Genomic DNA, 13,499 nt, shown 5'->3' with positions numbered 1-13,499 from the left:
CATGATACAGAAGTATGATGACGGGACTACCTCCCAAAACATCGTTTTTTATATTTAATTCACTTCTAAGCCACTTTTTCTGTGCAAAGTTAATTTGAATGAATGCCCACCAGCCATAAAACCTAGATTCCTTTATTGCTTGACAAGGCTGTCCATAAGAGTGCAGGCAGAACACAATGAAGTAACATGTCTAAACTCCCCATTACACTACACCTGAAGCAATTTCAGACAGTATGAACAGGTTAGAAAAATAGCCGGAGATGATGGAAAAGTATTAGCAAATGTATTTCTCTAGTTTCTTTTTTCAGACTAGGGAATTTCCAAGAACCAAAGCTGTTTCGCTCAAGACTGTCAAAGCAGCACTTACCTGGTTAAAATGGTTTGCTAAAATTTCTCCTAGTATGTTCATTTTATTTGCCTACTTCATAAATGTGTTAGTGCATGACCTTTTCTCAACAAAACATAAGTACGAGGCAGGAAAACAGCTGCAAATAGATGTATATAACGGATAAAACAATTGTCTATAAAAGACTATATTATGATCAAGAAGCATGGTTACCAACAGCAGCTAAATGTAATTAATGACACTAACAAAGTGGCACAACTGAAAATACCCACGCCAAACAAACAAACAAAAATACAGTCCTATGGCAGTTTTCAGCAGTGGTTACACTGTCAGGCATTCCACTATGCCACAGTTGCCTTCATCTTTAGGAGAAGGTATGCTACATCGTGAAGGAGGGAATGAAAATATGCAAAGAAAGATGTGCAGAGAGAAGAAAGGTTGTGCAATAAATAAAATGTAACTACATTTGTTTCCAGTTTTTAGTTTAATCCACTTCAAATTCCAGAATGTCTCACGGAAAACTGCACAGACAGTAGGGCCAAGGGAGGATAGGGAGTGGCTCCTACAGCTGAGGAACATTCGTTCCCAGCCAAGGTGCAGGTTTCATAGGTTCATAAATTAGTACTAGGTTAACTACCCTTGTGGGCCTTTTCAAGCCTAGCCAATTACCCCATGTGAGAATCAAACCCTGCAAATTGTGTCTACAAGGTAAACCACTTAACCGTTATGCCATCCTCCCACCCCTTATGCCATCCTTGTGCCAACTATCAGAAAACATTTCCTTTGACAAAATGTGAAGGGGTCACTTGAAGTTATGTCAAGGACACTCTAAACAGATGTCAGTGCCTGTTAATGGTATCAAGCACTATTTAAATGTTGAATATCTTTGGTTCCAGTTTCCACTCGTGTGGGTCCATGAGATTTCTGCTTAGGTCATCTGCCAGTAAATTTAGCTTGCCTGGCTGGAATTGAGCTTGTAGGTGCACTTGGTAGGTCAAGGCTGTGTTCCACAGAGGCTGGCTAATCTGCAGAGAGGGTATTAGTGGGTTCCCCCCTGCCTGTAGGGTAGTGTTACTGCAAGAAGACAGACTACATTGTTCTGCTCTAGCAGTGAGACAAGCTGACAGTAGAACGTAGCTTGGGTACTGCAGTTTAAAGATGGGCAGACATATTGTATGGTCAAGACATCCTATGCCCGAGAGCCAGTCTTCCCTCTCATAGACTTTATAATGATGTTCCTTCTTTGGGATAACAAAAACAAACTTGCTAATCTTACTAAACAGAGCTTTTAATGTTTTGGAGTTAACTGGAGAAACATATCAACAGTAAAACATTTGATCTGAAGATGACCAATGGCCCTCCTTACTCGGTTACCGAAATACTTGGGGGGGGGGGGTGCTGAGGTCACGTTCCGACCTTCACATTAAACTTTCTGAAAATAAATTCCACATCAAGCCCACTCCATAGACACTTGGAAGAATTACCTTATTAGCAGTTTCACCTTTGCATGTGATCTTACAACTGGGGGTGGGGGAGGGCTTGTAGGAGTTTCAAAACTCCATCTAGGCTAGTCAGCTTTAAACTGAGTGCTAACAACAACAGCGGCTCCCTTTGTCTATTATAGAACACACTATGTGAAAAAAGTAGCAGTTTGGCAACAAGCAGGAATATTGACATATGGTGGGAATGCCCCATTTCCAATAACAAACATATTAGAGTCAGATTTCTTATACAGTTCTCAGACCTTGACAGCATATTCCATGTTTGTTGTTTTGTGGATGCAGCGTTTGCATACTGAATACGAGCCAACTCCAATATCCTCCTTCACAAAGTAGCCATCACTTAATTGATTATTTTTCCCATGTAATTGCTGTAAGAGAGAAAAAAAAACACCTGATTTATCTTTCATTTTGTTCATCAACAGCTTATACTAAAGAACAAAGAATATTTATTGTGATGTGTTTTTCAGTAAAAGGCGCAAAAAATGGAAAATTTTTTCACCAGTGGTAAAGAAAACTGTTTTTGAAGCTTTACAAATGACAGTGTTCCAGCTCATGCCATATTTTTATGTACACCAGACAGCTGCTTATGTAAGTAATAATGCTACTGCTGCTTATAACAAAACATCCTGCCTTTTCAAGAGACTCTTGAGCGCGTAGAGAGCACCATCTTCACTGTATGTACACTTACACAACACGTGCAACCTATCCAAGCAGCTTAAAAGAACTCTGACCAGTCTGCAGGTCATAACACTACTTTGTGATGTTACACCGCTGTGCCATGGAACAAGTGGACATGTAACACAAAGCAAAACCAAACATATAATAAAGTAAGAAGTCATGCACTGTAAAGCTTTCCCTCACCTTTCTTTACGGGGCACTGCTAAGCATGAACCTGAAGGGTGACTGGCGTACTTCCTTGGAGTGTGGTAATATCTATATAGTGGACACTTGCCTTAAGTTGTGTAACAGAATAACTTATCTGGTACTGTATTTTCTGACATAAAAAATTAATTCAACTAAAGGTCGGATATGCTTTTGAGACAGTAAAAAGAAAATACATTTTTATTTGGAGCTACATTCATCTGTTGTTTAATGAAATGGATATTCTGAAAGTTTTAGAGCAAAATTTCAGAAATTGCTAAAGTTACAGGCCATGTATTCATCAAATTAAATGTATCTGTGCAAGTCTGAGAGTTGTAAATACAACCTGGGATGATCTCCTGATCCCCATATGACACTAACCAACTGCATCTTGGGCACACACATGTGCGCGCGCGCACACACACACACACACACACACACACACTTCCTACATAACAACCTACCTAAAATAAAGGAATTCATTTAACACAATTTCGTTTCCAGAAAGCACTTATCGCTTTTATTTGCTCAGGGGGAGGGGGAGCTGCCTAAAGGTACATAAATGAGTTTGTGCTTCACCCACAAAGAGGAAGGGTCTTATGGTTTATACAGAAAAATCCTTGACGGGTGGCTTAATGATGACCGTCTTACACAGTTCTTGCCCCAGTGAATAAGAAATGAAAAGTTCATTTATCAGCCAGGGAATCTGACAGTCAGCAGTCTGAGGCAGAGAAAGAGGGGAAAAAAGAAAGTAATAGTGTCTTTTAGGTTAGCTTGTATTTCAGATAATTACAACAAAAAGCACTTTACAGAGTACATTAAAAAGTTTAATCTTTCTAAGGTGCTTTATTTAGGGTAACAAACTTTAAAGGAAATTCACAGACAAGATTACAAAATACTGGTTATTAGTTCATTAATGCTTACTTACCTCGAACAGCTGTTCATCAAACCAACATCAGCAAATGGCCGTTCATTGAACATTCAAATCAACAAAAGTTTTTCCCAGGTAAGTAAATTAGTTGGCCAGCACATCATCCGAAACACAAACACATTAAAATTATTGGATTTGTAATTCTATTTTAATTGATGGTTTACATTGCTGTATATGGTCTGATGATGCACAGCGTATTGTGTGAAAGCTCTTACCAGTTATATTAAATTTGTTTTATTTTATGTACGTTGTGTCTTAGTGCTTTTTTTGTTTTGTACATTAAAATTAAATCCAATAAAGTGGAGGGCTGCACCCTGCAGACCCCTATATATATATATATATATATATATATATATATATATATATATATATATATATATATATATACACACACACACACACACACACACACACACACACACACACACACACACACACACACACACACACACGCATATACATACACACACATACACACCAACTCTGAGATCCCTCTACAGTGGGGAAAAGGGCAAATTTTTGTATGTTGACCAACTAGTTTAATTACTGGAAAAACGTTCACTGATTTGAATGTTCGATGGACAGTCGTTCAAAGTAAGTAAACTTCAATGAACTAATACTGACCCAAACACGCCTGCTTTTATAAACATCTGAAATGTATCAAAGTAATTCTTGATCTACTTTCCCAATTTGTCTCCAGTTTTATTATACAGAATAGTATTGCAGCTAAAAATTATTTCACTAACCACTGGATATGCACCTGCTCTAGCCCAGGTTAACCACCCACAGCCTACCTCTTTTTGCGCTCATTGTTATTTTTTTCTCTTCCTTCATTTTTTCCTGGCATATTTTCTCAGACAGTACTCTACACCATTGTCCCTCAGTACCCAAAACCAACTCAAATTGTTTACTTCCGTCTTATCTGTAATCATTGTTTGCATGAACTGTAGCTGAACTGTTGGTTTGTACTCTTTATTTTGTATTTGTTAACATAAGTTGTATTTCTGGAGCTTTTCTCCCCGGGCCTCCACTGAAAATAGATATGAATCCAGTTGGACTTTACTGGTCAACAAATGTAAAATAAATAAAATAAAATAAATAGTAATACTTTACTTTTATTTTTCTGGCAGCTCAGGTGCATATAAATGATCCAAAGATATTTATCAAAAAGAGTACAGTTTATTTAGTTATATAACCCATATATACTACTTACATAGCTTTACACTATTTTAAAACCATTTCAATATTTGCACATGACATTTACAGAATTTTCAATCCTTTGAATGCATATTCAGTCTAACAAAATGCAATTTAATCATTACCTCTGACCATTTTTCCAACAACCAAAAGCTATTGTGTCTTTCTACATATTAACACCCAGTATATGTGCAACAATGCCATATGCATAAAAGGATGACTTCTTTCATTTTATTTTATTTTTATTTGTTTTCTCTTACCTCCATGGACCTTTTTTCAGACTCAGCCCGGGAGCAGCGTCTGGTTAAATGACTTGCTCAAAGTCAAACAGTTGAGCAATGGAGGCTGAGGGAATCAACCACAGAAAACAGCTCATTAACAGCGCCTAAATTCTTTAAGCCACTGCCAGACTGATTATTACAGAATCTCCCATTTTCCTATGTTCACGCTTTATCATATGATGCAAAACACCTAATTATTTCTGTTTTGTTTTCACTTGGGCACATACATATACTTCCTATATAACCTAACCTACCTAAAATAATAGAATTAATAAAATAAACTTCCATTTTAAACAACCTAAATGTTTTCCAGAAAGCACTAATTTATTTTATTTTTTATGTCATTGCTTTTTTTTTTTTTTTTTTTTTTTACTTCTTCCACTTTATCAAACACAACTGCTAGCAATTCAATTCAAATTGTTTGAGCCGAAAAGCAAATATCCTCAATTAAAGTATAATTCAATATCATCATTTTTTCATCCAACTCTCATTTCTTGAAATAGCTATAATGTCATTAGAGTATGATAAAAAAAAAAAAAAAAACTACCCATTAAACATTACTTGAATGTTAAGAGAAAAAGCTTTAAAACATACTGTTATTTGTCTCTCCCATCTAGCAAAATGAATATGCTATTTGCTGAAGTGTTGGTAAGAAAAGGTCACTGAACCATGTTTATTAAAGATGGGCTTTATCTATGATAGATGTAGTTTGCTTATGAACTTGAATAACATCTGTTTTCTATTAAATGAAAGCTTGATAAAAGGACGCACGGCTGAGTAAGAGTTAATTTACTGAGGCAAGCTGTGTGTCCTGGAAAATTCCAGCTACCACTGTTGAACTAAGTATTCTGTACCTTTTTGAACATTCTGTACTAACTGTGGTTTTGAGGTAAACATTCTACACTAGCTGGGGTTTTGAGGTAAAACATTCTTTTCTGAGGTAATTTGTGATCCTAGATGTTTTTCATAGCCAACTGTCAACTGTCAGAAATGTAACAAAAGCTATTTTGGCTGGTAACAGGAAAGTATAAAAGTTGATGTCAGTAAACAAGCTGATCAGATTGAGATCATCTTGGCCAACATGTTGCTGTAATCTGGTTAGCAGTTAATAAAGGAAATTTTCATCACCTGAGGCATGCGACTCGCTTGAATTTTTCTTCTGACATTTTGGTCCTTTGGACCGGAAACCTCTACGAAGATACGGATCAGACCGACAGCGAGACCGAAAAACCTGCGCAGGTGAGGGTTTCTTATCTTAAGATTCCCTCGACGAAAAGCCCTCCGACTGATTTTTCGTTGGAAAGAGGCCGGCCGCTCTCTGATCCCTATCTGAGGGACGGTTTCCGAACCAAAAGGGGAAATGGAGTCTCATCTGGTTCAGGTAGGATGAAAACAATTTTCTTTTAATTTAATTTAACCTTGTCGGCAGGGAGTTTTTATTTTTAGTTCAGGGTGGGTAGGAATAATTGTTAAGATTATTTTGTTAGGATTACCTGTTATTTTGTTAGGATCCCCGTTAAGATAGCCCCATTTTGTAATAAGCCCTGTAAAAATAATTTTGATGTAGTCCTAAAATATACAGTCCTAAAATAAGAAATCTAGGAAAACATGGGTTCAAGTTGCTGTAAGTGTGAGAGTGATGCTTGTTTAAATGTTGATGCGAAGTATATGAAAAGTTTAAACAAAAATAATGTTAAATTTTTGAGAAAGTGGAAGTTAAGATATGATTTTGATGGTACACTGAATAAGAATGCCTGTGCAAAATTGGTTAGAGATTTGAAAAGGGATGCAGGAACTAGAACTAAAAAGCAAAGACAATTGGGATTTCCCCAAGCACAAAAATGGTTAGAAGAAGCAAATAAACGAGCTATAAAAGAAAAACAGTGTCAGGAAAAAGAAAAAATAAATCAAAAGGGATCACTGGTGCCAAGTGGAAAAGTAGCTTTATTTTTAGATAAAGAGGATGAGCACACAGTTTGTGCAGTACAAAGGCAGGCAACTGCCCCACCGTATGGTGAAATTGCTGCTGCCATACCGGGGGAACCTCCTCAATATCAGTCTGAAGATGTGGGATCTGTACAGCAGGGTGGGTTATTAGCTGCTCAAGGAAATGTTGTGACCCCTCCAATTTACCCACAAATTCCCGTAGTACCTAAAGTTGCTTTGCAACAGGTAGACCAACCTATGCAGTTAAGGTCAGGACCAGCAGGGCAAGGACGTTGGGCTATTAAACTTTCTGACCATTCAGAAGCTCTTCCCTTAATACAAGTTGCAAACCCACAAGCAGGAGATGTTGGACAAGAACCAACTATTTTAGTTTATCGCCCCTGGGCTAGAGAGGATATAAAACAAGCTACGGATGGTATTCCTCACCCCAAGGTTAATTTTCAAAAGTTTTCTGAGGACATAGTTGGTATGCGTTTAAGTTATCATCTTAAATGGTTTAGAAGTAGAACAAGTAGTGCGACAAATCTTAGGTCCAGATTTGCACTTAGTTTGTGGTACTTGGACATGTAAGGCAGATGATGGCACTACATTAAAGCATAATTCTGGGGTGTTAGATACGCGAGTCACTGATCTGTTAAAGAGAATTTCTGATAAGTGGCGTCCAAGAGCAGATTGGACAGTAATAAATCAGTACCTCCAAAATGATGATGAATCTGTAGATCATTATATTGTAAGACTGACAGAAGTGTTCAATAACCATTGTGGAATGATGATTCCACAGGATCAGACAAATGATAGTCTGTATGAACAGCAATTAAAGAATGCTTTCCTTAAAGGTTGTAAGGCTCCGATAAGTAGTTTTATTACTAAGCACATGGTAGATCACAGAACATGTAGACTGCAGCCTTTGTTTGAATATGCACGACATGCTGAGCGACATTTTAATCTAAAAAAGAAAAAGAAAGTACAAGTGTTGGCAGTAGGGGATGATGGTGGTATATTCTTAGTACAGGACCAAAGGGGGCAAGGGCGCCGTGGTGGCGTAAAAAAACGTGAGGGCCCGCAATGGGACACATTAAATGAACCGGGTGGACATTCAGCCTATAGGGAAAGGTTAAAACGTGGAGAATGTTTTAAATGCGGTAGACGTGGGCACTTCGCTGCCGACTGTGAAGAGTGGCAACATCCCCCACAGCTTACGAACAAGGGCTCCGCATGACTATATGATAGTAAAGAAAGGCGCCATCTTCATTATGGGGATAGTGAAGAGGCAGACACTCTCTACGATGAATGTCAGAACACTCTAATGGAAGAGCGGGATTGTGACTGTGAAGTCATAAACCTGGCAAATTTGGGTATTGCTATGCATCTAGATCAGAAACCCATGATAGAGTTTTTGGTTGAGGGACAGAAAGTGGAGTTTTTATGTGATTCAGGTGCATCGCGTACACGTTTGGGCCCAGCAGTTCTGCCTCCGAACTGTGAAACAGATGAGTTTGTCCTTGTAAAAGCGGCAAACAGGAAAATTTATAAGGAACCACTGTCTCATCCTCTACTGTTCACAGATCCGCAAACAAACCAAACTGTTAGGTGTAGGGTAATTATATCAAAAGTTTGTCCAGTTAATTTGCTGGGAAGAGATTTGATGCATGTGTTTGGAGTAGCGGCAATTCCCACACCTAAAGGTATTGAGGCAAAAAGGTTAGAGGATGGCTTAGTATTACAGGGAGTACAAGACTTGTTTTACTGGTATAGCCTAGACTTGATTTCAGACAGCCCGGGGAGGGTTGATACAGAGTTGATCAATCTAGCTTTAAGTAAATCTAGGAGCGGGTCACCGCAGGTTGCGGCGCACTTACATTGTACAATGTTCTATAAGGCCCTTGGTCCGGATAAAGAATTTGAAAAAGAATCCTTTAAGCACAAGTGTGCAAGGATAATTTTGAATTATATGTTTTGGGATACACAAGGTAATACAGTAGTAACCTGTACTTTGACTAAGGAAATGAGTTCTTTATATCGCTCAAGTTATAGACCGCATGTTTCAGTTACTAATGCAGTGGGGACACATTGGGTAGATTTGGCGAAAAAGGTAACGATTTGAGACACAATGTCTGAAAGACAGTTAAAAGATCAACAGATCCAGGTACAAAGATTAAATTGGGTGACTTGGGCACGACCAAGCGTGCACTTCAGGGATGACAAAACAGAAATGGCATGACAAATCCTCCTAACTCAAGAGGAAGATAGTGCGTTAGGTGCCTTGCCTGTAGATTTATGGTCAAAAGGTAAAGGAGATGTGGGACTGATGAAAACAGCAGGTGAAGTTTGTATAACTCCAAAGTCATGTTTTAGACCTCGTAAGCACCAATACCCGTTAAGTAAACAAGCGGAGGAAGGAATTAAGCCAGTTATCGAGCAGCTAAAACAGGTAGGAATTCTTGTTGAATGCCCAGATTCACCCTGCAATACTCCGTTGTTTCCTGTAAAGAAAACGGATGGGTCCTGGAGGTTGGTTCAGGATTTACAAGCAGTTAATTCAGCTGTGATCCCAAGAGCACTGGTGGTCCCTGACCCCTATACATTACTTAATGATTTACTACCTCAGCACAGATATTTTTCTGTCATAGATATAAGCAATGCTTTTTTTCTCCATACCACTACACAAGGAGAGTAGATTTTGGTTTGCATTCACTTTCCAAGGTAAAAGATACACATACACCAGATTGCCATAGGGTTATTGTGAGCGTCCGACAATATTCGCACAAGAAATGGCTGCGAATTTAGCTCAGTTTGTTCCCCCAGAGGGAAGTCAGGTCCTGTTGTACGTAGATGATATTTTATTGGCCTCACCCACGCAGGAAAGTTGTAAAAGGGATACCCTTGCCCTTCTTAGTTTTTTAGCTGAGCAAGGACATAAAGTAAATAAAGAGAAGTTACAATTGTGGAAAGCACAAGTAAAGTACTTGGGTTATTTAATCTCGCAGGAAGGTAGACAATTGGAAAATAAAAGAAAACAAGCAATTCTTGAAGCACCTATGCCCACGACTAAGCGGGAGATTATGTCGTTTTTAGGTGTGACTAATTTTTGTAGAAGTTGGATTTCTAATTATGCTGAAGTAGGGCCATTGACCGCACTGATCTATGACATTCCCATGGCAGCTAAAAGTAATATACAGTGGACAGATAAGGCAATACAAGCATTTAATAGAATTAAGCAATTGATAGCAGGATCCTCTGTTTTGGGTTTTCCGAACTATTCTAAGCAGTTTGTACAAATGGTTGATTGTAAGGGAGGATATATGACTTTGGTTCTGGTACAGGTACATGGGGATAAACAGAGACCGATAGCTTTTTATTCCTCCAGATTAGATCCTGTTGCAAGGGCATTGCCGCATTGTGTTCAAGCTGTAGTGGCAGCCGCCATGGCAGTGCAAGCCTCAGCATCATTAGTTTTGTTCCACCCATTAAAATTGCAAGTTCCACATTCAGTAGCTACTATACTTTTGCAAGATAAGATAACCTTTTTATCTCCTAGTCGACATTTGTCATGTATGACAGTGCTGCTGACACAGCCACATATGACCACAGAAAGATGTACTACTCTTAATTCGGCGACACTTTTGCCGACTCCAGAAGAAGGTACTCCACACGTTTGTTTAGAGAGCATTCATAACAAAGTACTTCCCCGACCAGATTTAACGGATATTCTGTTGGTAGATTCTGATCTCGTTTTGTTTGTAGACGGATCAGCAAAGAAGGACACTGTAGGAAAAACACTAGTAGGGTATGCTGTCACCACAGAAACTGAAGTTTTGGAAGCAAAAGGATTGTCAAACATTTATTCTGCCCAAGCAGCTGAGTTAGTGGCTTTGACTCGAGCTTGTACCTTGGGGGAAGGTAAAAAAGTGACAATTTATACAGATAGTCAATATGCTTTCTCTACTGTACATGTTTTCGCTCAACAATGGAAGAATAGAGGAATGGTTACTGCGACAGGCAAGCCAATAAATCACAGAGATTTAATTTTACAGTTGTTAGATGCAGTGCAACTACCACTTCAGATAGCGATATGTAAATGTTCCGCACATACTAACAAAAAAGATCCTGTCTCCAGGGGAAATGCTTTGCTTTTACATGACAATGATTTAGAGCCCGGACACCTCTTAGACTTAGAGACACTAAAAGTAATGCAAACATTGACAACACAGAAAGAGAAATGTCGTTGGGTGAAATATGGTATCACCCAACAGGATGGGTTGTATAGGGCATCAGATGGCAAAATGGTATTACCCTCAAACCTTTTTAGGTATGCTGCATTGGTTAGCCATGGACCTGCCCATGTAGGAGTACAGACAATGGTTCAAATAGTGTCCAAGGTGTTTTGGTGTAAAGGATTTTCAACTTATGCAAAACAATTCTGTTTATCTTGTTTATTATGTGCAAAGTATCATGCTCAGGGGGGAGTTAAGAAATCTCAGCAGGCATTCCCTACCCCTCCATATCCATTCCACACACACTGTATGGACTTTATTGAGTTTACACCCTCAGAGGGAAAAAAGTTTTGTCTAGTCATAATTGATGCTTTTTCTAAGTGGGTAGAAGCTTTTCCAGTAAAGCATCCTGATGCACACACAGTAGCTAAGCTTTTAACTACAGAAATAATTCCCCAATTTGGTTTACCAAGACGCATTTACAGTGATAATGGGTCTCATTTTGTTAACCAGATTGTTCAGAAGTTGGGTCAAGAGTTTCAAATTGATCTCAAGTACCATTGTGCTTACCATCTGCAGTCAGCTGGACTGGTGGAGAGACACAATGGTGTCCTGAAGAGTAAACTCCGCAAACTGATGGCAGAAACGCATAGATCCTGGACTGCGTGCCTTCCATTGGCACTCCTGTACATGCGAATCTCACCCTCCTACAAAGGATTTACACCATTTGAACTTTTGTTTGGGAGACCATATTACGTCCCGCAGTGGCAAGGATTGTTGCCAGCGGAACGTGAGGGGGGTGAGGATCTGGTGGATTATATGAAGAAGCTGCTAAATGTCAAGTCTCTTGTAACCAATGACTCCTTTGCAGATTCCAGAAGTGAAGCCTTGTTAAGCGTGGCACCCGGGGACTGGGTGTGGATCCGAATTGTGAAGAGAAAGAATTGGTAATCCCCCAGGTGGGAAGGCCCATATCAAGTACTTATCTCAACACCTACGGCTGTAAAGATCACAGAGAGGACTTCGTGGATTCATATCATCCACTGTAAAAAACTTAAGACTTTTCCTTCTACCATTGATGTTGGTCAGACTCCATCGGACCCCTGAACGCAAAGTCTGACTACAAAGGAAGGATGGCCATGTTCAACTGGTACTTGAACTGTTATGTGATGATGATTTTGGTGGTGAAAGTAAATATGTCCATACGAGAAGGAACAGTTGTGAGAGAAAAAGGAATGGTGATGCTGCAGGCGCAAGCAGGTGTTACTACTGTGTTCAAGGTAAAACTTTGTGAAGGAATTTTGGACTCTGCTAAATGGAACAATAATGATTTCTTGACTCGTGCAAAATATTTGTGCAATAGAGACTGTGCGTCATGGTCAAATGTTTGGTGGTCAACAGATGTGAATGGATGGGAAACAAGTGGTGCAGTGATACCGGAGAAAGATAAAAGCAGGCAACAAAGAATAAAAATTGCGCATTTCCAAGGTACTGAAGTGATTACTATAACCATCGTGTCACCACAAGAAAGTGATTCAGGAGTTTATGGAATCGGAGTGTCTCTTCCAGTTGGAACTGATCATTTGGGGACCCTCCAACTTAAAGTACAAAGCCTTACAAATGCTACAAGTAAAGCAGATTTTGCCTTCACAGAGGAAGAACAGTTGTTACTTGAGACTGGATTCGTACACCATAATGAATGGTTATCTTGGGTTAGATATAGTACCCGAGAGGCACATCGTGAGAACTGTGTTTCTTGTGCTGAAGGTAAACAGCAATTAGCGACAGTTCCATTGATGCAAGCTGAAGGTAATCTGACGTGTCTGTTAAAGTTATTCTTTAACAAAACCGAAGACAAATGCAAAGATGAAACCCAGCATTTTCCAGTCATAAGAAAGCTGAGAAACCGCCTACAGCAATCTCTTATCCAGGGTCATATATGTGCATTTCCAGAGATGGCACAGGGAATAATTATGGCAATATGGGACAGAACTATTGCAATGTTACTGTGAATGGCAATGAAAATCCATTTCTGGAGAACCAAACTCATAGTTTGGCAGATGTATGGTGGTTATGTGGAGACAACAAACTCAGATCGAGGCTTACGATTCCCTGGAAGGGAACTTGTGCACTTGCAAAGTTAATTATGCCATTCTATATTTTCCCAGTTCCAGCAAGCAATTTCGTAACAGAACCTGAAATAAAGCCGAGGTGGTTGAA

The 13,499-nt window shown here is 39.1% G+C and overlaps 1 protein-coding gene across 1 annotated transcript in view; it reads right to left on the bottom strand.

Moving 5' to 3' along the window:
* Positions 1–13,499, bottom strand: part of RPS6KA1 (ribosomal protein S6 kinase A1) — a gene marked incomplete in the record, with an annotated part of 1,961,688 nt that overhangs the window by 229,685 nt on the left and 1,718,504 nt on the right. The window contains 1 exon segment of the mRNA XM_044084242.1: positions 2,091–2,216. Coding sequence (XP_043940177.1) covers positions 2,091–2,216 — 126 coding nt within the window.

This window comes from Protopterus annectens, chromosome 1.part1 (genome assembly GCF_019279795.1).
Source record: "Protopterus annectens isolate FY-2018-M chromosome 1.part1, PAN1.0, whole genome shotgun sequence".
Classification (NCBI taxonomy): domain Eukaryota; kingdom Metazoa; phylum Chordata; order Ceratodontiformes; family Protopteridae; genus Protopterus; species Protopterus annectens.
This window is presented reverse-complemented; position numbering and strand designations above follow the sequence as displayed.